A 24670-nucleotide genomic window follows, 5' to 3' on the forward strand; every position below is an offset into this window, starting at 1 on the left:
GGAGACTATAGGGTAAACTGGGACCTGACTCAGCACAGGGAGTTAGGCAAGGCTGCCCCAAAGGGCAACGCTCTAACAACTCTGGGTTGAACAGACAAAATGAAGGTGGTCAGGGAGGGGCAGCCAAGGTGGTCTTGGCAAGTGCTAAGGAAGAGGCAGGAGGGAGCAGAAACAGTTGAGGGGCAGCAAGAACATCACTGAGACTTGAGTCAGAGACTAGAGTAAGACCAGGGCTGCAGGGTGGAGTGGGGCCTGCGGGGCCTGCTGGGTCTGGAGACCAGAGAAGTACTGTCCAAGTGGGGGCACTGCGGGAAGTGGGCATTGCTATACTTCCAACTGGGACGAAGAACGAGGACCATCCCAGGCAAATTCCGGCATCTCCTCACCCTACTCAAAAGCCAAGATAAGGGATCCCTGGGTGGCGCAGCGGTTTGGCGCCTGCCTTTGGCCCAGGGCGCGATCCTGGAGACCCGGGATCGAATCCCACGTTGGGCTCCCGGTGCATGGAGCCTGCTTCTCCCTCTGCCTATGTCTCTGCCTCTCTCTCTCTCTCTGTGACTATCATAAATAAATAAAAATTAAAAAAAAAAAGCCAAGATAAAAGAACTTGGCCTTTATCCTAAAACCAGTGAGAAATCTCAGGTTTTTGAGCCAGGTGGGCTGCTCAGTGCCACCTCTTCTCTTCTAAAGTTGAGGCATCCTACATAGAAAGTGCACAGAGTACAGCTTGATTAAAATACAGATGTACAGATCCGTGTTGCAGACGGGTCTGGTCAACATACACAATGTTCCTAGGGGAGTAGTTTGAAGAAAGCTGCTTACACGCACTCCTGCAAAGCTACCACCTGATAAAATGATACAACACTTGCAGCAGCCAGGGAGCCCGTCTTCCACCGTCTACCTGCTCTGCCCCCGCCCCTCCTCGGGGTCAGGCTTCCCACGGCCCTGCACCCTCCCTCCCAGCTCCCAGCCACCCCCGTGGGCTCAGTGACACCCACGAGGTGCGGGCGGGCCCTGCTCTCCAAGGGCCTGTTTGGGTGAGGGTGCTCTCCATCCCCCGCCCCCCCCCCCCATAAACCAACAATCTCCCTGAAGCAGTGATCTCCAGGCAGACCCGGCCTGGACACAGCCTACCAAAGGCCCACCCACAGCGGAACCTGAAGAAGCCGCGGGGGGGGGGGCACCTCGAATTCACGAGGGGCCGGGCGGCCCGTGGGTCGCCGCTCTGCAGCGGGCTGCGCCCAGTCGGGCTCCGGCCCCTGCGATTCCGGCAGGCCTCCGCTTCCCAAGGCTGCTACGAGCTCGGACGCGCCCTGCGTTTAGGCCAGCGGGTCACGCCGCCGAAGCCCCCCACCGCGAGCCGCCGCGGGTCCCTCGGGCTCCCCCCGGGCTTGCGCGAGCGCCCACGCGGGGCCCGCACCCCCGGGGCTTGTCCGCGCAGCGCGGGCGCACGCCGCCCGGGTGCCCTTTGCGCAGGCGCGGGCGCGCAATCTCGGCGGCGCACTGGCCGCGCGCTCGCCCCGCCCCCTTCTCCTGGCCTTCCCAGCATCCCGGACGCCCTACGGCAAGCGGCGAGGTCCCGTCCCGCCGGGAGCCGGGAGCCGGGAGCGCAGGGGGCGGGGCGCCGCGCTGAGGTCAGCGCGACGGCGGCCGGCCCCGCCGTGGTTGGCTGCGCCCGCGCTGGCCGCGCCCTGGTTGGCTGCGGGCCGCGGGGCTGGGCCGCCGGGTCGGGGCCGGGGTCGGGGCTCGGGCGCCGGCCGGGCTTGCGCTGCGCTCGGCTCCGCGCCGCTCCAGGTCCGCGGCGGGCGGTGAAGGCGGGGAGGGCGCGGCCGCGGGCGGGGCTGAAGGGCGCGCGGCGGGCGGCGGCGGCGGCGCGAGGCGAGGCGAGGCGAGGGCGGGCTGCGCCGGGCGGGGCGGGCGGCGGCGCCGAGGGGAGGAGACCGGCCCATGGACCCGCGGGGCCCGGCGCCCCAGACGCTGCGCCGCCGGGACCGAGCCCAAGATGTCGGCCTAGGCCGGGGCGCGACGACGCGGACGGGGCGGCGACGAGGCGCCGCAGCTGCTGGGGCTCGCGGCCGCCGGGCCCCCGAGGGCTCGCCCTGACGGCCTGGCCGAGCGGGCGGCGAGAGTCCGGCGCGTTGGGAGCGGGCCGCGCGGCACCATGTCGGCCAAGGTGCGGCTCAAGAAGCTGGAGCAGCTGCTCCTGGACGGGCCCTGGCGCAACGAGAGCGCCCTGAGCGTGGAGACGCTGCTCGACGTGCTCGTCTGCCTGTACACCGAGTGCAGCCACTCGGCCCTGCGGCGCGACAAGTATGTGGCCGAGTTCCTCGAGTGGGGTAAGTGCGCGCGGGCCGGCCTGCCCCCCGGCCCCCGGCCCTCTCCCCGGCCCGCTCTCCGCCTTCCGCGCCTCCTGCCTCGCCGGCACCCACACCGCCGCCCCCTCCCCTCCCCTCCCCTCCCCGCCGGGCCGCTCCTCGCGCCCTCGTCCCTTGGAGGCTCGGGGTCCCTCCCTGCCCTCCTCCTTGGCCCTGGCGCATCCGCGCTCGGCCGGCCCGCCCCCTCATCCTGCCCCTGGGAGCCACATCCTCCGTTCCCACCCCCACTCGCTCCCCGCCGCCGGCCAGCGCCCGGGCCGCTTCCTAGATCCACCCTCCGAGTCTGGATATCATTTCCTGCAGCACTCCCCGGGAAATCCGCCCCCACCCCCGCCCCGGCTCTGGGGTCCAGAGTCAGCGTCGAGCCCCCCCCCCACGCCCCCGCACACGCCTTGCTGGCGGGTGGAGACAGCCGCGTGCGATTTTTACATCCGCGTGTCCACCTCCCCGTGGGCCTGCCCCCTCCCCATCTGCGTGTGCGTTTCCGGGGAGCCCAGTTCTATCGGCCCCTCCTAGGTGACAGCCTGCTCCATCCCGTTAATGTCCAGGGCTTGAACACCCTTTACCGTAGCAGCTCCAAGGGAGTTTTCAGGTTAACAGCCTTATTTTGCAAGAGCAGATCGATTCTTTTCATTGTAATCGCACTAGACTTGGAATAGGTTTGGGGGCAGCTGGAACTGACAGTATACGGGAATCGTTGAAAAACTTCGTTCATCTGATCTTTGCATGCCTTCCCTAGTTTATCCAAGGATCCGTAGCGCTGTAATCATTGATCAGCCAACCTATTTTGCTTTATTAGGACAAAAGTTTGATTAAGCCATTTTATGATCCTTAGAATCTCGAAGACCGCTACAGGTGCAAAGTGAAAGCCTTTCGCTTCATCTCTAACTAACATGGGCATCCTGTCAAGATCCTCAGGCTCACCTGTAAGGACCTAGAAGGCACATGGAGTCTTCTGTTCAGGCCAAACCTATCCTTGAGTCACTTGCGTCATTGGGCTGGGACTGTGCAGTTTGAACCAGTAATTTCTGCTCTTTGGGGCTGATAAAGGTGATATTTACAATGAAGAAACAAATGTATTCTGAAGTGAGGCCTCTTACTCTGCCAAAATGGTAACTGGAATTTGAGGATTTGTTTACTAATTAAAATTTAAGTTGAGGTATTCTTTACAGGGTTTGTTTTTGCTTTTTAGCGAAATGATGTTTTGTGAGAACCGTAGTAGAAAGGAGCCCCAGAGCCCCAGGACAGCCCCATCATGCTTTATTTCAATGGAGACCACTGCTCTTGGCTATATACAAACAATATCAGTAAAACGAGTGTTCACTTTCTGGGATCTTTTGTCAGTGATGTGATTTTCAACCAAATAACTCATTTTCATAGTTGCTTTGAAAATGAGGTCTTTGGCGCTTGTTGCATCTGAACCTTCTGAATATTGTATTTGCCTCTTCTTAGCATTTGCTGTCGAAATCCAGACAGTTCCACAATCAGGTTCAACTTGGTGCACGCTATGTGCGTGCATAGCAGTGTGATGGAAAGGTGAAGCGGAGGGAGGGTTGTTGGAGTGGCGAGGTGTGGTCCAACGAGCTGGCCTCTGGGGTGAAGTCAGAGCTGGACACCCTGTACATGGGTGGTTCTTATGTAGCCCCTTAACCACCCGACCGGACCGGCCACGCTGTGAACTGGCTGGCTTCAGCTGGAGCCAGCTCTTCTCAGCATGTGCAGAGGTCTTACTGTATGAGATTTGACCTTTCCAAATTGAAACAGAAGCTGTGCGCTATAATTTAGAAATACTTTTGAAATTGTATTCTGTTTTGTTTTGAAATTATGATCACAGATGAATTACATTGGCCTAACAATTCAATATGCATAGAAGTGTAAACCTTAAGTTGCAGAGAAGAAAAATGGATCAAGATTTAAAGTGGTATTTTAATGAAATATTAATGCTACTTCTAAATACTACTAATAAAATATGAAGTAGTATTTAATGTACACCATTATGACTCTGCAAGGGGTGTGTTACTAACGAAGATATGTGTACAGTCATTATTTAGTATTACTCAGAAAGGCTACGTGTAGTTACAACCAGAAGGTGAAGAGTGGTCTGTCAAGTGGAATTGTGGAGCATTGTCAGGTGCCCTGACTTCCATGTGGAATTACTTCTGCTCTGGAAACGAAGATATAAGCTATCAGCCTAGCGGTTGCTGAATTTTGGATTCACACTCTGCATAGTGTTTGAAACCTCGAAAATGTGGAGTTCTGTCTTACAGAGGGCCAACTTCTCCCCACTTTCCATTAGACACTAGGTGTCTAATGACAATTAGGTAGAAATCTTGAAGCTTGATGGAGAAATATAACCTATTCGGTTCAGATTTTGAGACTTACTGAGGAATCTTTGAGAAAATTTGGAAAGTATAGGTAATAAAGTTTTTAAGTTTTTTTTTTTTTTACTTTTTAAAATTTATTATAACAGGTGATAATTAATTTTAAAATTATTTTCAGAGGTAGAATTTCGTGATTCAGCAGTTGCATATAATACCCAGTACTCATCACATCATATGACCTTCATGCCCATCACCCTCTTACCCCTTCCCTCTACCCCCTACCCTTCCAGCAACCCTCAGTTTGTTTCCTATGATTGAGCCTCTCATGGTTTGCCTCCTTCTTTGTTGCCTTCATCTTATTTGTCCCTCCCTTCCCCTGTGTTCCTCTACTTTGGTTCTTAAATTCCACATATGAGTGAAATCATATGGTATTTGTCTTTCTCTGAAGTTTTATTTTAACTTCAGTTTTTTAGAGAGAGTATGCAGGGTGGGCGTGGGTGGAGAGGGAGAGAGAACCTCAAGCAAGGCTCCACATCCAGTGTGGACCCCAACAGGGGCTCGATCTCATGACCCTGAGATCATGACCTGAGCTGAAATCAAGAGTCAGATGCTTAACTGACTGGGCCCCCCAGGCTCCCCAAGTTTTTAAGTTTTAAAAGAAGACTTTCTGGCTCTTAATTCCTTATTGCCACAGTGGTTTCGTGGGACAAGAGTCATCATAGCCTTCACTGTAGGTCTTTAATTTTCCCTTGGTTATGTTTATAGTTTCATTAGTTTCCTCTGTGAGATCTTGGACTTTAATTAAAAGTTGAAAATACCCTGTTTTGCATCTGTTTCCTTAAGCTGTATTTTAATGCAAATTTGATCCTATTTGAAGTAGAACATATGAAGCCCTTTGAAATTTCTACAATAGCAGCAAATACAAGTAAATGAGATGAATCTGCTATCTCTGTGTTACATAAAAATACTTCTCATGTGTTAAATATTTTTTTTCATGGCTTAAATATAATGGCTTGTATTAAAGTTGGATGTAGCTGATGTTTGAAGTCCTAGCCTATTGGCATTGGGTAGACCACAGTGGCTCGGTGCTCTGGCCCCTGCATGGCCTGCAGACCAGGTGGGAAGCCTAGAGCTTGCAGCTGGTGTAGGCTCGCCTTCTGGGATGTGGACCCCAGTGTGGGTTTCCCAATTTGCAGACAAGGGCACCTTCCTTTACCTTGCCACTGTACTACTTCTATAAGGGACGGAATTAATTCTCTCTAGCCCTCTTTACTCTTCTCCTTTGTGATTTTTCTTGTGAATGCAGCAGTACCTTCATCCATGTGAATTCCTGTAGCGGTTAGCAGGGAGATCCTCAGTCCAAGGCATGAGTGGGATGAATCTACCCAGTGTAATATGTTGGAGCTTAACTGGTGGTGTTTAACATCTCAAGATACATTTTGTCCTTAATGGGTCCTCCAGATAGAATGTTTATGTAACACGGGAATGCCTTCAACAGGTCTTTTGAATAACACCTAAATTTGAGAGTAATATGGGGAATGGATAATAAAAGTTAATGTAATTTAGACTTGTAAGTAGCTCTTCAGAATGCGTGGTGATAATGACTACATGGCATGTGATGGGACGGTTGAAACCACTAAACCTTAACAAGCCAGCCTTACCTTTTCTCTCCTAAAACCTCATCTATTGGCAATTGGGTTTTGAAGTGAACATCAGAGTCACTTCGTGTGTGACACACTTAGTGTGTTAAATCTCGATTTTAAATAACTAGAGTTGGAATTGGAGTGAATTGTCCTCAGATGAGATACCACTGTGTGAGCCACTTGAGAAGGTTTATGATGTGCAGCAGATTACTCTCCAGGCACGCTACTCATGTGCGCCTGAGGTAAAATAATCAAAATATGACAGGATTGATAGAGGTGCCTCCTCTTGTCTTTGCTCTGCCTCTTGTTGCAGAGCCTTGTGCCCTTAGAAATCTCCTGTCTGTGCTGACGTCTGTGATGCTGGATAAACACATGAGCAAACAGGACTGTTAATTCCAAACTATATTAAGTACGGTGAAACTGTTGAGTGCTTTTCTTGGTAAAGAGACAAAAAGTATTTTTTTTTTTGAGACTAATAAAGTAGGAAGATCTTTCTGGAAGGAACCAAATAAGAGATTTTTACCATTTTTCTTTAATCAAAAAGGAGATAAAATTAAGGGAAATTTTAAAGTAGTTCTTGAGAAAACCCATGAAAACCCTGTAATCACATCACCCTAACTGGTCCCCATTAAGATAACACCTTTTAGTCCCTGTCCCAAGTTTAAGTTTGGTTCTTAGCTTCTTAGAATCATCCAGAATGACAGTGTATTAGGGTTACCTTAAATTTGTGTGAAAAGCTCACACAAATGTTCTCTTACTAAGTAAAACAGATGAGAGGAAAAGAACACTTTCCTTAGATTTAAAATCAGAAGTGTTTTGACAGTCTGAACTACCTGCATGCATATGGACTTAAAAATATACCAGAGGCAACGATATATATATAAGATTTTATTAATTGAGAGAGTGAGCAAAAGCAGGGGGAGCAGCAAAGGGAGAGGGAGAAGCAGACTCCTCACTGAGCAGGGAGCCTGATGCAGGGCTCGATCCCAGGACCTTGGGAACATGACCTGAGTGAGCCAAAGGCAGATGCTCAACCAACTGAGCCACCCAGGTGCCTCCAGAGACAACTATTTTTTAAAGACAAATAGATACTAACTATGAAATAAAGGTCATACTTTACACTATCTGTGTTGTACATTAGGTTTTTGGTCATTTTCATTGGTAGGTAACTGGCAACAAAATTGTTTTTAGATTAAAACTTTGCAAAAAGGATCAGTTATATAATAGGAGAACCTTGGGTTTTGCTGTCTTTGGGAAAGAATTAGAAATTTAGAGAGAAATTTGAATTGGATCGTATGTCAGTCCTGTTCTGTCCTTTTATTAGAGCTACTTTGGAGACATAATGGAACTTGAAGGTGCCTCCTAATGTTACTGGGGTGGCATTGATTTCTCTAGCCTCCACAATCACAGAGGCTTAGGTTGGACCACTGTTAGGAATTGGAGCGGCCACGTGCTCTGCCCTCCTACCCCATCCCTGCTCTCCCTTGGGGAAACTGGGCTCGGGACATTTTCCTGATCATTTTGGAATCAGCAGCCTTTTAGGGGGTCAGCCTGGGATTACCTGGCAGGTGCTAGCTTTGAAATATCTGTTTCACTGTAGCCTTTTCCTTCCATTCCCATCATCGCTGGCTTAGCTGAAGCTCTCAAGCTGGCAGACCTGAATGAATGCTTTTCTCACTTTAAGATTTAAATGCCTCTGCCAGTCAGCCTTAAACACTGCTGTTCTTTTTATCTCTCTCTCTTTCAAATACTTTATATTCTATTGCCTTTAATAAATCAGGTCAAACTGACCTAAAAGACCCATCTCATCTTAGTTTTAGGAGTTGAAATTAACCACACTTCTTCCCATATCCTGTGATTTTTCTCAAGTAATATCTTACCTTTATTAAAATAATGCATCTACTTGATAACTGAGTTTCTTTTTTTTTAAGATTTTATTTATTTATTCATGAGAGACACATAATGAGAGAGAGAGAGAGAGAGAGAGACAGAGGGAGAAGCAGGCTCCATGCTGGGAGCCCGACGTGGGACTCAATCCCGGGACTCCAGGAGCTGAAGGCAGGCGCTAAACTGCTGAGCCACACAGGCATCCTGATAACTCTGAGTTTTGACTTTCATAAGCAGCCACGTCTAACCCCTCTGTTTCTTTTGATAATCATCTGTTTCAGGATCGCATTCAGCTGCCAGTAACAGAACCAACTAATAGCAACTTACCCAAAATCAGGGTGATTTCTGTCACGTGGAATTGGGATGTGGGCAGGGCAGGGCTCGTAAACAGCTCATTCCAAGAAGTCTTCAGGGACCTGGGCCCTTTCCTGCTCTCAGTCCAGCATCTGATGGTGGCTGTCCCCGCTGCATTCCAGGCAGCAGGGTGAAGGTGTTGTATTACCGTGGAAGAAGGGAAGAATCTGGGATGTTGTGGTTATTTTAGCAGTTCTTGACTCGAATTCCATGTTTCTATAAAGCAGCATGTAGTACTGCTGATTTCTGATTTTTCTGCTTTAGACTTTTTTTTTTTAATTATTTACTTATGATAGTCATACAGAGAGAGAGAGAGGCAGAGACAAGGCAGAGACATAGGCAGAGGGAGAAGCAGGCTCCATGCACCGGGAGCCCGACGTGGGATTCGATCCCGGGTCTCCAGGATTGCGCCCTGGGCCAAAGGCAGGCGCCAGACCGCTGCGCCACCCAGGGATCCCCTCTGCTTTAGACTTTATCTGTTGACTTCGTCCTGTGGAAGAGAAGGTTATAGAAGGTTATAGAATCTTCTCTGCCCACCTGTACTCTCTCTCCCTTTTTCCAAATATGATTATATAATAATTTTTGTTTATATTGGTAGTGTTTATGTTATCAGTAGGTAAATATCTTAAGCCACATAGGATGCAGTTAGTTCCTGTCTTTATTGAGATAGGGAATTATTTCTGTGTTTATTAGAATGAGTTATGTTTCTTCCCTCTAGCTTGGATGCCAGCGTACAGTGCTAAGTACAGTTCCAGGGTTGTAGCTAGAACAGGTCAGCACTGTAACGTGCCTTGACACACACACTGCCCAGCTTGTCAGCTTCCACCCCCTGAAGCCTTTTGTTTTCCTATTTCCATTGAAGCTATTTGTGCTCTAGATCTAGTGCTTAGCAGTATTCCTAGAATATCTCTCCATTCCTTGTGGGGATTTTTTTTAGTGTTTCTCTGTTGAATTCCCCTTTCTGGATTTCATGTCTTTCTCCTTTTGGTAGAGTGTATCTTCTAGTGGCTTCCTGAAAAAGGGTTCATTGGAGATAAATCTTGAGTGACAGTCTGCCTGGGTCCTGAATTATAGGTTAGAAGTAATTTTTCCTCAGAAGTTTGACAGCATTATTCCATTACTGTCCACTTTCCATTGTTGGTAATGAGCAGTCAGACAAGACTTTGTGTGACTTGTCTTCCCTGGGAACTCTCAGGGTCTTCTGTCTACCTCCAGCATTCTTTGGTAGGTTTTTCTGTTGGGGACACTTGGTCCTTCAGTTCTGGAACTTTTTTTTTAAGATTTTTATTTATTCATGAGAGACAGAGACAGAGAGGCAGAGACACAGGCAGAGGGAGAAGCAGGCTCCATGCAGGGAGCCCGATGCGGGACTCGATCCTAGGACCCTGGGATCATGCCCTGAGAAAAGGCAGACACCTAGCCGCTGAGCCACCCAGGCATCCCTCTGGAACCTTTCCATATTGTCTCTTATCTCTTCCCTGGTTTCTCCATTGTAGCCTTATTGATCTCCTATTCTTCAGATGTTGGACCTTCTGGAGTATTCTGCCAATTTCCTTTTCCTACTTTTTCTTATTCTTTATCTGCTTCTTCTGACTTTTCTGGAAGAAGTCCTCAACTGTGTCTTCTGGTGCTTACATTGCATTATTATTTCTGCTGTTAAATCTTTCATTACTAAGTGTTTTTATTCTCAGCATTCATTTTTATAACATATTGGTTTCATGAAGACAATATACTTTTAAAAAAGGATTTTATTTGAAAGAGAATGAACATGCACACAAGCTGGGGGGAGGGACAGAGGGAGAAGCAAACTCTCTGCTGAGCAGGGAGCCCCATGTGGGACTTTATCTCAGGACCCCAAGATCACCACCGACTGAACCACCCAGGCACCCTGGCAATGCACTTTTTCTTTTTTTTTTAAGGTTTATTTATTTATGATAGACATAGAGAGAAAGAGGCAGAGACACAGGAGGAGGGAGAAGCAGGCTCCATGCCAGGAGCCTGACGTGGGACTTGATCCCGGGACTCCAGGATTGTGCCCTGGGCCAAAGGCAGGCGCCAAACTGCTGAGCCACCCAGGGATCCCCCCCCCCCTTTTTTAAACCAGCAGTGCACTTTTTAAGAGATTGTTTTTAATTGATTTATGTGTACACATTTATGTAGACATTTTCTTTTATTTCCTGTGTCATCACTCTTCTGAGTCCTTGTTCTCCTCTTTCTTGCTTGGGTCTTTGTTATCAGAAGCTTTTCTCCAAGTACCTGCTGATTATTGGCTGTCTCTCCATAATTGTGAGTGGGTTGATTGGACACTCCCCATGTGCATGGACAAACTTTTGAGTGTTTAGTCTCACCATTAGGAAATAGGATGGGGACCTGCCAATTTGAGGAGCAAAGTAATTCTTTCTTTGGGGCTATCAGTTTCCCCAGAGAGGGGTTTCTTGTGTCCTGCCTGGGCAATGGGGAGTAGCATGGGATATGCTGGCTTTTTAGGAAGGTCAGATAAGGTAGAGAGTTGGTGGTGGGTGGGGACAGAAGAATTTCTATGGTGTAGCTGATGCTTTTATAGATTTTAAACCCCATTTAGACCCTCCGAGATTCTGAGATCTCTGTACTTCTGATCATACCCAAGCCGCCTTACCCCTACCTCACACACATTAACTTTTGGTTTTCTAGCTTTGCTAAATTAGTCATCACTTGTCGATTGTCTTTTCCCACTGTGCACAATTATGCTAACATTTCTAGGCTGCTGTCATCTCCTGTTGAATACTCATTCAACAAGTATTTTTTTAAGGACTTGAAAAGTACTAGGCACTGCAGTGGTGAACAAAATCCCTGTTCTCCTGGGATTCATGTTATCCTTGAGGCTGTGTCCCTTGGTAATCATAAGCTATCATATTTTAGTAGGGTTTCCAGATGGTGTAAAGCTAAGGCAGATGTTTTGAAAGGTACCCTAGTTTTCATCGCTATGTGAAGTCAGAGGGGATAGTTTCTATTTTCTTTGACTTGGATGTATTGGCATTTCTATTCCTATGCTTACTCATTTATTAGAAAGCTTCCCCCATAAGTAGAAGGAAGATGTGGGAATAAGGGAGGGCAAGTTTTTCTCTAGAAACTGCATCCCAGTGGGAGGGAGGAGAGGAAGAGGGGCAAAGGATGTGAAGAAAGGGGAATTACAGGATGGGTGCACTGAAAACAGGACAAGGGGTGCCTGGAAAGTACTTCTTCAGATGGCTGGGGAGTGGCAACTCTAGGGTGGATACAGGGATGAAGCAGGGAGGGACCTCTGGAGACCCACAGTGTGGACATGTTTGCAGTCGGGTGTTGGTGACCCAGGGACCATGTGCATAAGCTTTGATCTTTCTTGAACTGATGTGGAGCTGATTCTGTTTAAGCTCTTAGTATGTAGGAAGGTATCACCAACTATTTATTTGAGGCAGAGAGAGGAGCGTACTTGTGCCTGTGAGTCACAAGATGGGCAGAGGGGTGGAGGGAGAAACAGACTCCCCGCTGAGTAGGACCCCCCCCCAAGATCATAACCTGAGCCTGAGCTGAAGGCAGATTCTTTTTTTCTTTTCTTTTCTTTTTTTTTTTTTTAAGATTTTATTTATTCTTGAGAGACAGAGAGAGAGAGAGAGAGAGAGAGAGAGAGAGACATAGAGAGACATAGGCACAGGGAAAGCAGCCTCCCTCCATGATAGAGTCCCGATGCAGGACTCTATCAGATCCAGAACTGTGGGACCACACCTTGAGCCGAAGGCAGACGCTCAACCACTGAGCCACCCAGGCGCCCCGGGTATCACCAATTTAGAATTGAGAGCAGCAGAAGAAATGTTCTTGCCACTTATAATTTTCCAAAAACAAAAAACAATTATTTTTTTTAAAGATTATTTATTTTCTTGAGAGAGAGCATGAGTGAATATAGAGGGAGAGGGAGAAACAGACCACCACGGAGTCCGATGGGGGGGGCTCGATCCCAGGACCCTGAGATCATGACCTGAGCCAAAGGGAGATGCTCAACCAACTGAGCCTCCCGGGTACCAAATAAATAAATTAAATCCAAAGGTAAATAGACCTCCCTTACCATGACACCCAAATTACATTTTAAGGCTGTTGCTCTGTTGTACTTTACCTTTTTCATGTGACAGAACTGAACTGAAATCATAGAATTTCTCTCATTTTGTTTTAAAAAAAATTAAAATCAAGGAGGTAAATTTATTTTATTTTATTTAATTTTTAATTTTTATTTATTTATGATAGTCACACACACAGAGAGAGAGAGAGAGAGGCAGAGACATAGGCAGAGGGAGAAGCAGGCTCCATGCACCGGGAGCCCGACATGGGATTCGATCCCGGGTCTCCAGGATCGCACCCTGGGCCAAAGGCAGGCGCCAAACCGCTGCGCCACCCAGGGATCCCTAAATTTATTTTTTTAACTTATATACTATTTCTAATTGGAAATAGTATTTTAAATTTATTTTTTAGTTTAAATTTTTTTTTTTTTTTTTTTAAGTAGACTCCACACCCAGTGTGGGGCTTGAACTCATGATCTCAAGATCAAGAGTCACATGCTCTGTGCATTGAGCCAGCCACACACACCCCGGAAATAGCATTTTTATTCTTCACTATTGAGAAGATGTTGATTTCATAATAAATGGGTATACAGCAATCCTTTAAAAATGTGCAGCTCTGCCACAAATGGGCTTGCTTCTTTTTTAACTGCAAGTATTTGAGATCAGATTGTCAAAAAGTCTTTTAAGTGGATTAACAGGTCACCCTTCTGATGTACCTTTAAAATTAATCTGGGAAAATGTCAGTAAAACCCGGTTTTTGGATATGTGGAATATATTGTTTTGCAGCAAATTGGGAAGTTACTGCGAGTGTTTTATTCCCAATTTCACCAGTTAATTAAGGTGTCAGGGATGGCGTTTATATTAGACTGTATCAGGACAAGAAATGTTTATGAAAACATCAGTATTATGGTTTTATGTAAGCAAAGTGATAAGCCTGGATATATTTCCTTCTACAAATATATAATTATTTTTTTAAAGAGCAAGGTAAGCGTTTATGAAGTTTGATAATCCTTGTGAAATAATATGTGAAGAGGATTACTGGAACAAAAGCTGATGTCTATCAGCAACGTGAGAGAAACTTAAATTGCACAGCTGATTTAAGTTCATTTTAGTGGGAAAGAAAGATTTCTCTGGCATTTGCAGTTACCAGCTGGTTTATTTACTTTTTCTTCCTTTTTTTGATAACACAGTTATTGAGATTTAATTCACATACAATTTACCTGTTCAAATTACAATTCAGTAGCTTTACTATGTTCATAGAGTTATGCAACCATCTGTACCATTGAATCACAAACATTTTCATCACCTCTGAAAGAAACCCTGTACCCTTTAGCTGTCACCCCCCAGCTCCCTGCTTTCCCTCTAAGCAACCACTGATCTCACCTCATTTTGTATTTGCCTATTTTGGACCTTTCATGGAGTCTTATAATATGTGGTCTTTTGTGACTGCGTCTTTTTCATTTAGCATAATGTTTTCAAGGATATCTTGTATTTCATCCCTTTCAGTTCCAAATAACATTCCATTACATAGACAGTCCACATTGTTTATCCGTTCATCAGTTGATGAACATTTGGGTTGTTTCTACCTTTCGGCTATTATGAAGAATGCTTCTGTGAACATTAATGTACCAGTTTTTGAGTGGACATATGTTTTCATTTCTCTTGGCTGTATACCCGGGAGTAGAATTGCTGGGTCATTCAGTAACTTTATGCTTAGCATTTTGGGAAACTGCTAGGTGGTTTTCCATAGCAGGTGTATCAGTATACATTTCCACCAGCAGCATATAAGACTTCCAATTTCTCCATATCCTCACCAACACTTGTTATTGTCTCATATTCTAGTCTTAGTGGGTGTCTCATTTTAGTTTTGATTTACTTTTCTCTAAAAGTTAAGTGTTAAGCACTCTTTCTTGTGTTTATTGGCCATTTGAATATCTTCTTTGGAGAAATGTCTGTTCTTTTGCCCATTTTAAATTTGTGTTGTCTTTCTGTTGAGTTGTAAGAGTTCTTTATATATCCTGGATATTAAACCTTTACCAAATGTATAATATGCAAATTTATTTTTTAGTTTAATTTTTTTTAAGTAGACTCCACACCCAATGTGGGGCTTGAACTTATCCCAATATCAAATATACTATACAGTATATTTGTATATTTTCTTCTATACTGTGGATTTTTATTTCATATTCTTGATGATTTTCTTCAAAGCACAAAAGTTTTTAATTTTGATGAAGTTTAACTTTTGTTGATTTTGGTGTCATATCTAAGAATCTGTTGCCAAGTCCAAGGTCACAAAGATTTATATCGGTGTTTTCTTCTAAGGGTTTTATAGTTTCAGATCTTACATGTAGGACTTTGATCCACTTGAGTCAGTTTTTGTGTATAGTAGGAGATGGGGAACCACATCCTCTTTTTTCTTTCTCTTGCCTGTGGATATCCTGTTGTCCTAGTACCATTTGTTGAAGAGACTGTTCTTTCCCCCATTAAATAGTCTTGCATCCTTGTCAAAATCAGTTGATTAATGTATGGGTTTAATTTCTGGGCTCTCAGTTGTGTTCTATTGGTATTTATGCCTATCCTTATGTCAGTCCCAACACTATCTTGGTTACTGTTGCTTTGTAATAAGTTTTGAATTCAAGAAGTGTGAGTTGTCCAACTTTGTTCTTTTTCAAGATTGTTTTGGCTATTTTGAGTTCCTTGAATTTCCATATGAATTTTAGGATCAGCTTGCCAATTTCTTTAAAGAAGCCATCTGGGATTCTGATAGGGATTGCATCAAATCTGTAGATGAACTTGGGGAGTATTGGTGTTTTAACAACATTAAGTCTTCTGTCTATGAATATAATATCTTTCCATTTATTTAGATCTTTTAAGTTTTTTCAAAAATATTTTGTAGTTTTCAGAGTTTAACGTGACTCTTTTTATTGTGATAAAATACATATAATATAAAACTTGCCATTTTAACTTTATAAGTGTTTATTCGGTTATATTAATTACATTTACAAAACAGTATAAAATTTTCAATTATTTTGTTAAATTATTCCTAAGGTTTTAAAATTTCTATAGTAAATGGAGTCTTCTTAATTTTAGTTTTAGGTTGTTCATTGCAAATGTATACAAATAATTGTTTTTTATTTTTTTATTTTTTTAAAATTTTTTTTAAATTTGTATTTATTTATGATAGTCACAGAGAGAGAGAGAGAGAGAGGCACAGAGACATAGGCAGAGGGAGAAGCAGGCTCCATGCACCGGGAGCCCGATGTGGGATTCGATCCCGGGTCTCCAGAATCGCGCCCTGGGCCAAAGGCAGGCGCCAAACAGCTGCGCCACCCAGGGATCCCTATTTTTTTTTTTTTAAGGAAATAATTGTTTTTTTTTAAAAGATTTATTTATTTATTTATTTATTTATTTTTCATTCATTCATTCATTTATTTATTTATTTATTTATTTATTTATTTATTTATGATAGAGAGAGAGAGAGAGGCAGAGACACAGGCAGAGGGAGAAGCAGGCTCCATTCTGGGAGCCCGACGCGGGACTCGATCCCAGGACTCCAGGATTGCGCCCTGGGCCAAAGGCAGGCGCCATACCGCTGAGCCACCCAGGGATCCCCGGAAATAATTGTTTTTTAATATTGTTCTTGTATTCTGCAAAATTACTGAACTCATTTATTAGTTCTCATAGTTTTTAGTGGCTTCTTTAGGATTTTTATATATAAGATCATGTCACCTGTGAATAGAGGTAGTTTGCTTTTTCCTTTCCAGGCCGGATGTTCTTTCTTTGTAACCTAATTACCCTGGCTAGAACCTGCAGCACAGTGTAGGATGGAAGCAGCAGGAGTACACATCCTTGTCTTATTCCTGATCTTAGGTACAAAGCATCTAAGTCTTTCACTATTAAGTGTACTCTTAGTTGTGAGTTTTCATTGATGCTCTTTATGAGGTTGAGGAAGTTTCCTTCTATTCCTAGTCTGTTGAGTGTTTTATCATAAAAGGATGTTGAGTTTTGTTAACTTTTTCTGGATCTATTGAGATAATCACATTTTTGGTTTTTTTTTATTTTTTTATTTTTTTTATTTTTTTACGTTTTTGTTTTTAATTCTGTTGATAATATGCATTACATTAATCGATTATTTTTTTCAAATATTCATTCATTCATTCATTCATTCATTCATTCATTCATAGAGAGCGAGAGAGAGGCAGAGACACAGGCAGAGGGAGAAGCAGGCTCCATGCAGGAAGCCCAACATGGGACTCCATCCCGGGTCTCCAGGATCACACCTCTGGCCGCAGGCGGCGCTAAACCGCTGCGCCACTGGGGCTGCCCATACATTAATCGATTATTATATGTTTTTTTTTTTTTTTAATTTATGATAGGCACACAGTGAGAGAGAGAGAGGCAGAGACACAGGCAGAGGGAGAAGCAGGCTCCATGCACCGGGAGCCCGACGTGGGATTCGATCCGGGGTCTCCAGAATCGCGCCCTGGGCCAAAGGCAGGCGCCAAACCGCTGCGCCACCCAGGGATCCCAATTTTGTGTTCTTTTAATGTTTGATTTTGGGGCCCCTTGTGGCTCAATTGGGTAAGTGTCTGCCTTTGGCTCAGGTCATCATCCCAGGGTCCTAGGATTGAGCTCTGCAACAGGCTCCCTGCCCAGTGGGAAGTCTGCTTCTCTTTGCCCTCTTGCCCCTCTCCTCCTCCCTCTTTCCTTGCTCACGTACTGTCTCAAATAAATAAAATCTTTAAAAAAAAATCGAATAAAATTAAAATGTTTGATTTTGAGGAACTGCCAGATTCCCAGTTCACCTGGGAAGCTCTCTGGGTTTTTCTTTTTCTTTTTTTTTTTTTTTAATATTTTATTTATTTATTCATGAGAGACACAGAGAGAGGCAGAGACACAGGCAGAGGGAGAAGTAGGCTCCCCGCAGGGAGCCCGATATGGGACTCGATTCCCAGACCCCGGACTCCGGGATCACACCTTGAGCCAAAGGTGGACATTTATCCGCTGAGCCACCCAGGCGTCCCCTTCTTTGGGTTTTTCTTTGTGGTTAGTTTTTGATTACTAATTCAACCTCTGTGCTTATTGTACATCTATTCACATTTTCTCTTTCTTCTTTAGTCAGTTTGTTCATTTTTATCTTTTTAGGAATTTGCCCATTTCCTCTAGATTAATTTGTTGGCATTGAGTCTGTTCATAGTATTTCTTAATCTGTAAGATCTGTAGGGATGTCTCTCCTCTTTCACTTCAATTTTAGCAATTTGAGTCTCCTCTTTTTTTCTCCCAGCCAACCTTAAAAATGGTTACAATGTCCAGGTTTGCGTTTTGCTACAGTGAAAAAGTAACTGCAAGTAAAAGTAATTGAGATCCCTCTATTCTGTTGACTGTAACTGCTGTTCATTTTTTCTGTTTACTGTACAGTATTGTACTGTATTCGTTTATCACCATTTGTGTATTCATGCTGGATGGACTTCTGGGGTGGCCACTTTTTGGGCTGTTAATGAAGAGTTCTACTGTAAATTGCTTTGGCTTTTAAATTCTCCAGAGAAAGTTTCTTTGACTGCAGTTCATCTACCATGTCATTGGTCAGTTTTTCTTTAAAAACTTCTTTCCAGACATTTCTTTCTTTCTTTCTTTCTTTCTTTCTTTCTTTCTTTCTTTCTTTCTTTCTTTCTTTCTTTCTTTCTTTCTTTTTCTTTCTTTTTCTTTCTTTTCTTTCTTTCTTTTCTTTTCTTTCTTTTCTTTTCTTTTCTTTTTCTTTTCTTTTCTTTTCTTTTCTTTTCTTTTCTTTTCTTTTCTTTTCTTTTCTTTCTTTTTTCTCTAAAGATCTTATTTATTCATGAGAGACATACACAGAGAGGCAGAGACACAGGCAGAGGGAGAAGCAGGCTCCGTGCAGGGAGCCCAATGTGTGGGACTTGATCCCGGGACTCAGATCATGCCCTGAGCCAAAGGCCGCTGAGCCACCCAGGTGTCCCTTTCCAAACATTTCTTGAGTTACTCTCCCATAACTTAGGATTCTCTAATAGTTTGTGGATGGTTATGGATGGTCCAAGTTACAGTTCTCTGTGATTTAGGATTGCCCCTTGTACCAAGTATTAAAAATATAAGAACATAAATCACAAAACTTAAATTAGGCCTTTGTTATTTTTATTTTAAATAGTTTTGAAGTTATAAAAATAACATGTGTTCATGATTGAATAAATTGAAACCGTGCAGAAGGGTATGCCATAGAAAGTAAAAGTCTTTTTCCCCCTAATTGTATATAACTTTTATTGCTTTAATTTTTAGAGCATATTCTAGACTCCCCATTAAAATTGAGTATTGATTTGAAAAGCTTTTTAATATTGAAATATATTTCTGTTTATAATTTTAAAATTTTCCTAAGAGTTAATGTTGAAATATTATTTCGTGTATCAGTAGGGCTGTGATTTTGCCTTTGATAGACTATTAATTTTTTGTATGTATATTAATTATGTATATAATAGGATGAAGTACACTTAGCCATTGAGTTTTTTCTCTCACTGCACAGTTGAGCCTTTTGTGTTCATGTTCTGTTTATTAATTTTTAATTTATATTCTGGGGGGGATTTTGTAGTTAGTGGACTTATATATAAAATAATTAAAAAATAATTACTTTATTTTATTTATTTATTTATTTATTTATTTATTCATTCATTCATTTATTTATTTATTTTTATTTACGATAGTCATACAGAGAGAGAGAGGCAGAGACACAGGTAGAGGGAGAAGCAGGCTCCATGTACCGGGAGCCTGACGTGGGACTCGATCCCGGGTCCCCAGGATCGCGCCCTGGGCCAAAGGCAGGCGCCAAACCGCTGCGCCACCCAGGGATCCCCCCAAAAATAATTACTTTAATTCCCTTTTATCTGACATCATTTTCACTGAAGAGTTCATTAAGAGGCACCTGGGTGGCTCAGTCAGTTAAGTGTCCAATTTTTGGTTTCAGCTCAGATCATTATCTTAGGGTTCTGAGACTGACCCCTGCTTCAGGCTCCGTGATTAGCATGGAGTCAGCTTGAGATTCTGTCTCTGTCTCTTCCTCCAACTCTCTTGCGACTGTGCACTATCTCTCTCTAAAATCTTTTAAATTAAGAAAAGTTAGAATGGTCAGGGTTATATTGTCAAAACTTAGAGCATTTATGTTGTTTTCTGTGATTATAATTAAGTCTTCGTTGTTTTGTCTAAGTTGATTGTAAGAATTGGAAACTAATACATACCGTTTATTTTTATTTTTTTTTAAATTTATTTATTTATGATAGTCACAGAGAGAGAGAGAGAGGCAGAGACACAGGCAGAGGGAGAAGCAGGCTCCATGAACCGAGAGCCCGACGTGGGATTCGATCCCGGGTCTCCAGGATCGCGCCCTGGGCCAAAGGCAGGCGCTAAACCACTGCGCCACCCAGGGATCCCAATACATAGCATTTATAATATAGGCAGACCTTGTTTTATTGTACTTTATTGTGCTCCACAGATAGTGCATTTTTTACAAATCGAAGGTCTGTTGCAGTCCTGCACCACGCATGGATTTTTCTTACAGCACCATTTTTCTTACAGCATTTGCTCACTTTGTGTCTTTGTCACATTTTGCTAATTCTTGCAGTATTTCAAACTTTTTCATTATTATTATATTTGAGTTACTGCAATCTCATGATAAAACTTGAAAGAATGTCCTCATTCTTAGGGGTGAACAAAAAACATACATTCTTGAGATGGAAACTACTTCTGGTTGAGATGCTGTGAAGATTGTTGGGAAATGACAAAAGACTTAGATTGTCATGTGAACTGAGTTGATGAAGCAGCAGCAGCAGGGTTTGAGAGGACTGACCCTCATTTTGAAAGAAGTTCTCCTGTGGGTAAAAAATGCTATCGAGCAGCATCACCTGCTGCAGAGAAATTGTTCATGAAGGAAAGAGACCATCAATGCGGCAAACATACTTGTCTTGTTTTAAGAAATTGTCCGGGCACCCCTGCCTCCAGCATCACCAGCCAGTGGGCAGCCAGCCCTGCGGGGACCCCACCCTCCTCCAGCAAAAGATATGACTGGCTGAGAGCTCAGATGATGGTGAGCATTTTTAGCAATGAGAGGTTTTTTGTTTGTTTGTTTGTTTTTTAAAGATTTTATTTATTTGAGAGAAAGTGAGAGAGAACACAAGCAAGTGGAGGGGCAGAGGGAGAGGATTCAGGGAGGGAGGCACACTCCCTGCTAAGCAGGGAGCCAGATGTGGGCCTCTGATTCCAGGACCCTGGAATCATAACCTGAGCCAAAGGCAGATGCTTTAACTGACTGAGCCACCCAGGTACCCCACAATGAAGTATTTTTTAATTAAAGTATGAAATTGACTTTTTAGATACAATGCTATTGCACATGCAATAGACAACAGTATAGTATAAACATAACTTTTGCATGCACTGGGAAACCAGAAAGTTCATTTGACTCGCTTTTTTGTGATACTCAATTTATTTTGGTGATCTGGAACCAAACTTGCAATGTCTCCAAGGTACACCTGTAATTATGGTTATGTAACTTTTATTCACTCTGAAACCGGGCTGCATGACTGGACCCAGAGAGAATGTGCCTATCTTGCGCCTTGAGCAGGACAATCATCCAGATTTCAGCACTGAAGAGTTCCCTGTAGTTTGTTTCTAACTTCCTTTGCTGTTTCTGGGTCATACTCAGCTGCCACTGTTTCTTATCTTCACAGCACTCTTCATTGGATTCTCTTTTTTTGGTGATTTGCTAGAGTCTTTTCTGGGGAGGAGAGGATAAATATGTTACATAAATACATATATATGTGTATGTGTCTATAACATTTTCCCCCATACAGAGATCAAGAGTGGTAATCTTTCCAAGGTGTTGAATGTCTTAAGATGCCTCATTGTCCCCTCATTTTATTAATAGTTTGCTTGACTAAGTATGGACTTCAAGGTTCACAGTGTCTCCCTCTTGAAGAAGATTCTGCTTTGTGATCATGATGAGGTGGTGGTTGGCCACAATTTCCTCTCTTTTTGAGGATATTAATTAGAATGTTTTTACGTTTTCTTTTCCAATTTATCTGTTTCTTTTGGGATCAGTTCTTTGTTCACCTTGGAACTTTTTTTCCAGTGATTTTTTTTTTTCTTCAAATGCAGGTAGTCCTTGGATAGCTGCTTGTCCTGGATTATTTAGGAAACTTCTAGTTCCTATTGAATGGTGATTTTTTTAAGTACTGCCAGGTTTTATGTTTTTTCTTCTTCAGTAGCATTTTCATCACAATTGGTTTGTAATATAAATAAAACTCCATTTACTATTAAGACTAAAAACTTTAAAATATCTGTGCCGTTCTCAGTAAATATCATTTCATACCACCACTCATATCTGTTTTCTTATGGTTTATTTTTTCCCTGCCATAGTAATTCTTGTTGATTGTATTGCAAATTTAATGTTGCTTAAAATACTACATTTATTATCTGAGAAAAATATTTTCCAGTAATGAACTTTAAATATTTTTTTTTTAATTTTTTTTATTTATTTATGATAGTCACACAGAATGAGAGAGAGAGGCAGAGACACAGGCAGAGGGAGAAGCAGGCTCCATGCACCGGGAGCCCGACGTGGGACTCGATCCCGGGTCTCCAGGATCGCGCCCTGGGCCAAAGGCAGGCACCAAACCGCTGCGCCACCCAGGGATCCCTAAATATTTTTTTTTTAAATTTATTTTATGATAGTCACACAGAGAGAGAGAGAGAGAGGCAGAGACATAGGCAGAGGGAGAAGCAGGCTCCATGCACCGAGAGCCCGACGTGGGATTCGATCCCGGGTCTCCAGAATCGCGCCCTGGGCCAAAGGCAGGCGCCAAACCGCTGCACCACCCAGGGATCCCAACTTTAAATATTTTTAAAAGTAAAGATTAGTTTTGAGAAATACAATTTTTTAAATTTTTCACAAAGTGTTCCCCAGCACCACAGTTGAAAGGGAGTCTTTGGGTAAATATTGAGCAATAGGAGTATCTCAATAGGCCTTTTGAAAGCAGAGTCCAAAGTACTGCTGTACGAGTATTAATCAGGTTCAGGATATATATCTATTATACTGAATACTGAAACCATTAGTCACATCAGCTCTGCAGAGTTTGTACAGAATTTTTACCAGCTCATAAAACTGTTTTATGACCACAAGGAATGCCAGCAATAAAACAAACGAAGTCATAACAAATAAACTGGGCATGTAGCTGTTTTTCATGTCCGGATATGCTTCCAGTGAGGAAAACTCCTGTGTTGTTTGCAGTAAGAGCTGGTAGTGATTAGGAGTCAATTATTCTGGTTTGAGTGTGTGTACGCGGAGACTAATTTTTCAGAACTGTCTAGCCTAGCATCCCATGGTAAGCCTTCAAGTGTCCTCTATTTAGATGTCATGAGACAGCAGATGACCCCTCCCACCCCCTCAAAAGATGTCATTCCTTTTTTGGAGTGGCTTGAATTTTTCATGTTTGGATAATCTTCATTTTCATAAATATTGTTAATAAAAGTGGTAGCAGTTGGAAGTATTTCCTACTACAAATTTAGATCTCTTTTATTATAGGAAATGTCAAACATTAAAAAGTAGGGAGTGGAATGATGAACCCCTATTTCTATCACCCAGCTTCAACTGTTGTCAGATCGTGCTCAGTCTGCTACATTTTTATCCACCCCTTCCCCCAAAAAGGATTCTTTTGAGGGAAATCCAAGACATTCGTGGTCTCATTTGAAATATTTCAGTATATACTTTAAGAAGACAAGGGCTTTCTTTAAAAACATAACCATTGTGACATTAGGACATTGAAAAGCCAATATAGCAAGTTTCTCAGTGTTGTCAAATATTCAGTCAGGGTTTAAATTTCCTCTTTTTGTTGGTATTTTCAGTCAGTTTTCTAGGAATCCAAACAAAGTCTGCATGTGGCATTTGGATGGTGCACCTCCTAAATCTCTTAACCTCCAGGCTCATCCCCTGCCTGCCCCACCCCCCTCCCCAGCCTTCAGTTCTTTCGTTGAAGGACCCAGGCCCTTTGCCCCATCCTGTTCACACCATCTTAACTTCTTTTTAGTGTTTTCCAGACTGGACAAATACGGCTGGTGACAAATCATTCTTATACTGTGGGTCTAGTATATTTTGTGGGAAATAGAGTTATTTGGGGGTTATCAGTTGTAAAAAATGAGATATTTCTTTATTTGAAATGTTTTAGGGTGTGTGTGTGTGTTTACTGTTGTGAGGTATGTTTTTCATTAGAGGCTAACTTGGTTTAAGATCCCAAGTGTGGGCTGGGTGTTGTTGGGTTGGTGGTTAATGTTCTGAGTAGGGATGCGGGGGGGCGCATCATTTCTTACCTCCCTTCTGAGCATGGCTGTGGGGGGACCACCCCCACCCCCCCCAGCCCACACGCCTGATTCACTGCCCCCATGGTTTCCCTGAGGACATCTTAATGAACACTGTGAACATTCAAAGAGTTGATTAATGTTTAGCTAAAAACTCTTTTCTTTCCCCATACTTTACATTGTCTTGTTCAACTTTTTCCTATCAGTTTCTTAGAACTCTTTATATTAGGGAAGTTAACCCCTTTTTCATATATTTTTCTTTGCCTTTTGTCAGCACTTGCTGGTATTTTGTTCTAAGTTTATGACTACAAGTTGAAGTGTAGGGTGCTGAGGCCTGAGCTCTCAAGTGTTGTCCTCCTTTCTAGCTGGATGTCCTCCCTCTTCCTGTGCTGAGCATCCCTTCACTTCCTGTGTTGGATGTCCTCCCCCCTTCTTGTGCTAGATGTCTCCCTCCCCCTTCCTGTGCTGCATGTTCCCCCCACTCCCTCCATCTTGGATGGTGGATGGAGTAGTCTCTATCACCAGCAACCGACAGCCACAGAGACAGAAAATGTTACGTGGCCTGGGATTGCGAAGCAGGGCCTTTGGCGTTTGTTGTGTCTGGCTGTGTGAGAAGTCACAGGAGTATGAGACCTCCCTCCATCACTAGGTTGGCAGGTGTCGTTGAGGGGGTGGGG

General features: G+C 43.6%; 1 protein-coding gene across 1 annotated transcript in view; it reads left to right on the plus strand.

Annotated features, from left to right (window-relative positions):
• Positions 1 to 1906: 1906 nt before the first annotated feature.
• The window catches only part of CDC42BPB (CDC42 binding protein kinase beta), a 106476-nt gene continuing 83712 nt past the window's right edge, over positions 1907 to 24670 (plus strand). Inside the window, exon 1 of the mRNA XM_055303602.1 lies at positions 1907 to 2336. Coding sequence (XP_055159577.1) covers positions 2162 to 2336 — 175 coding nt within the window. The 5' untranslated portion in view covers positions 1907 to 2161. The remainder of the gene's footprint in view (positions 2337 to 24670) is intronic.

The sequence above is a fragment of the Nyctereutes procyonoides genome, unplaced genomic scaffold (assembly GCF_905146905.1).
Source record: "Nyctereutes procyonoides isolate TBG_1078 unplaced genomic scaffold, NYPRO_anot_genome, whole genome shotgun sequence".
Classification (NCBI taxonomy): Eukaryota; Metazoa; Chordata; class Mammalia; order Carnivora; family Canidae; genus Nyctereutes; species Nyctereutes procyonoides.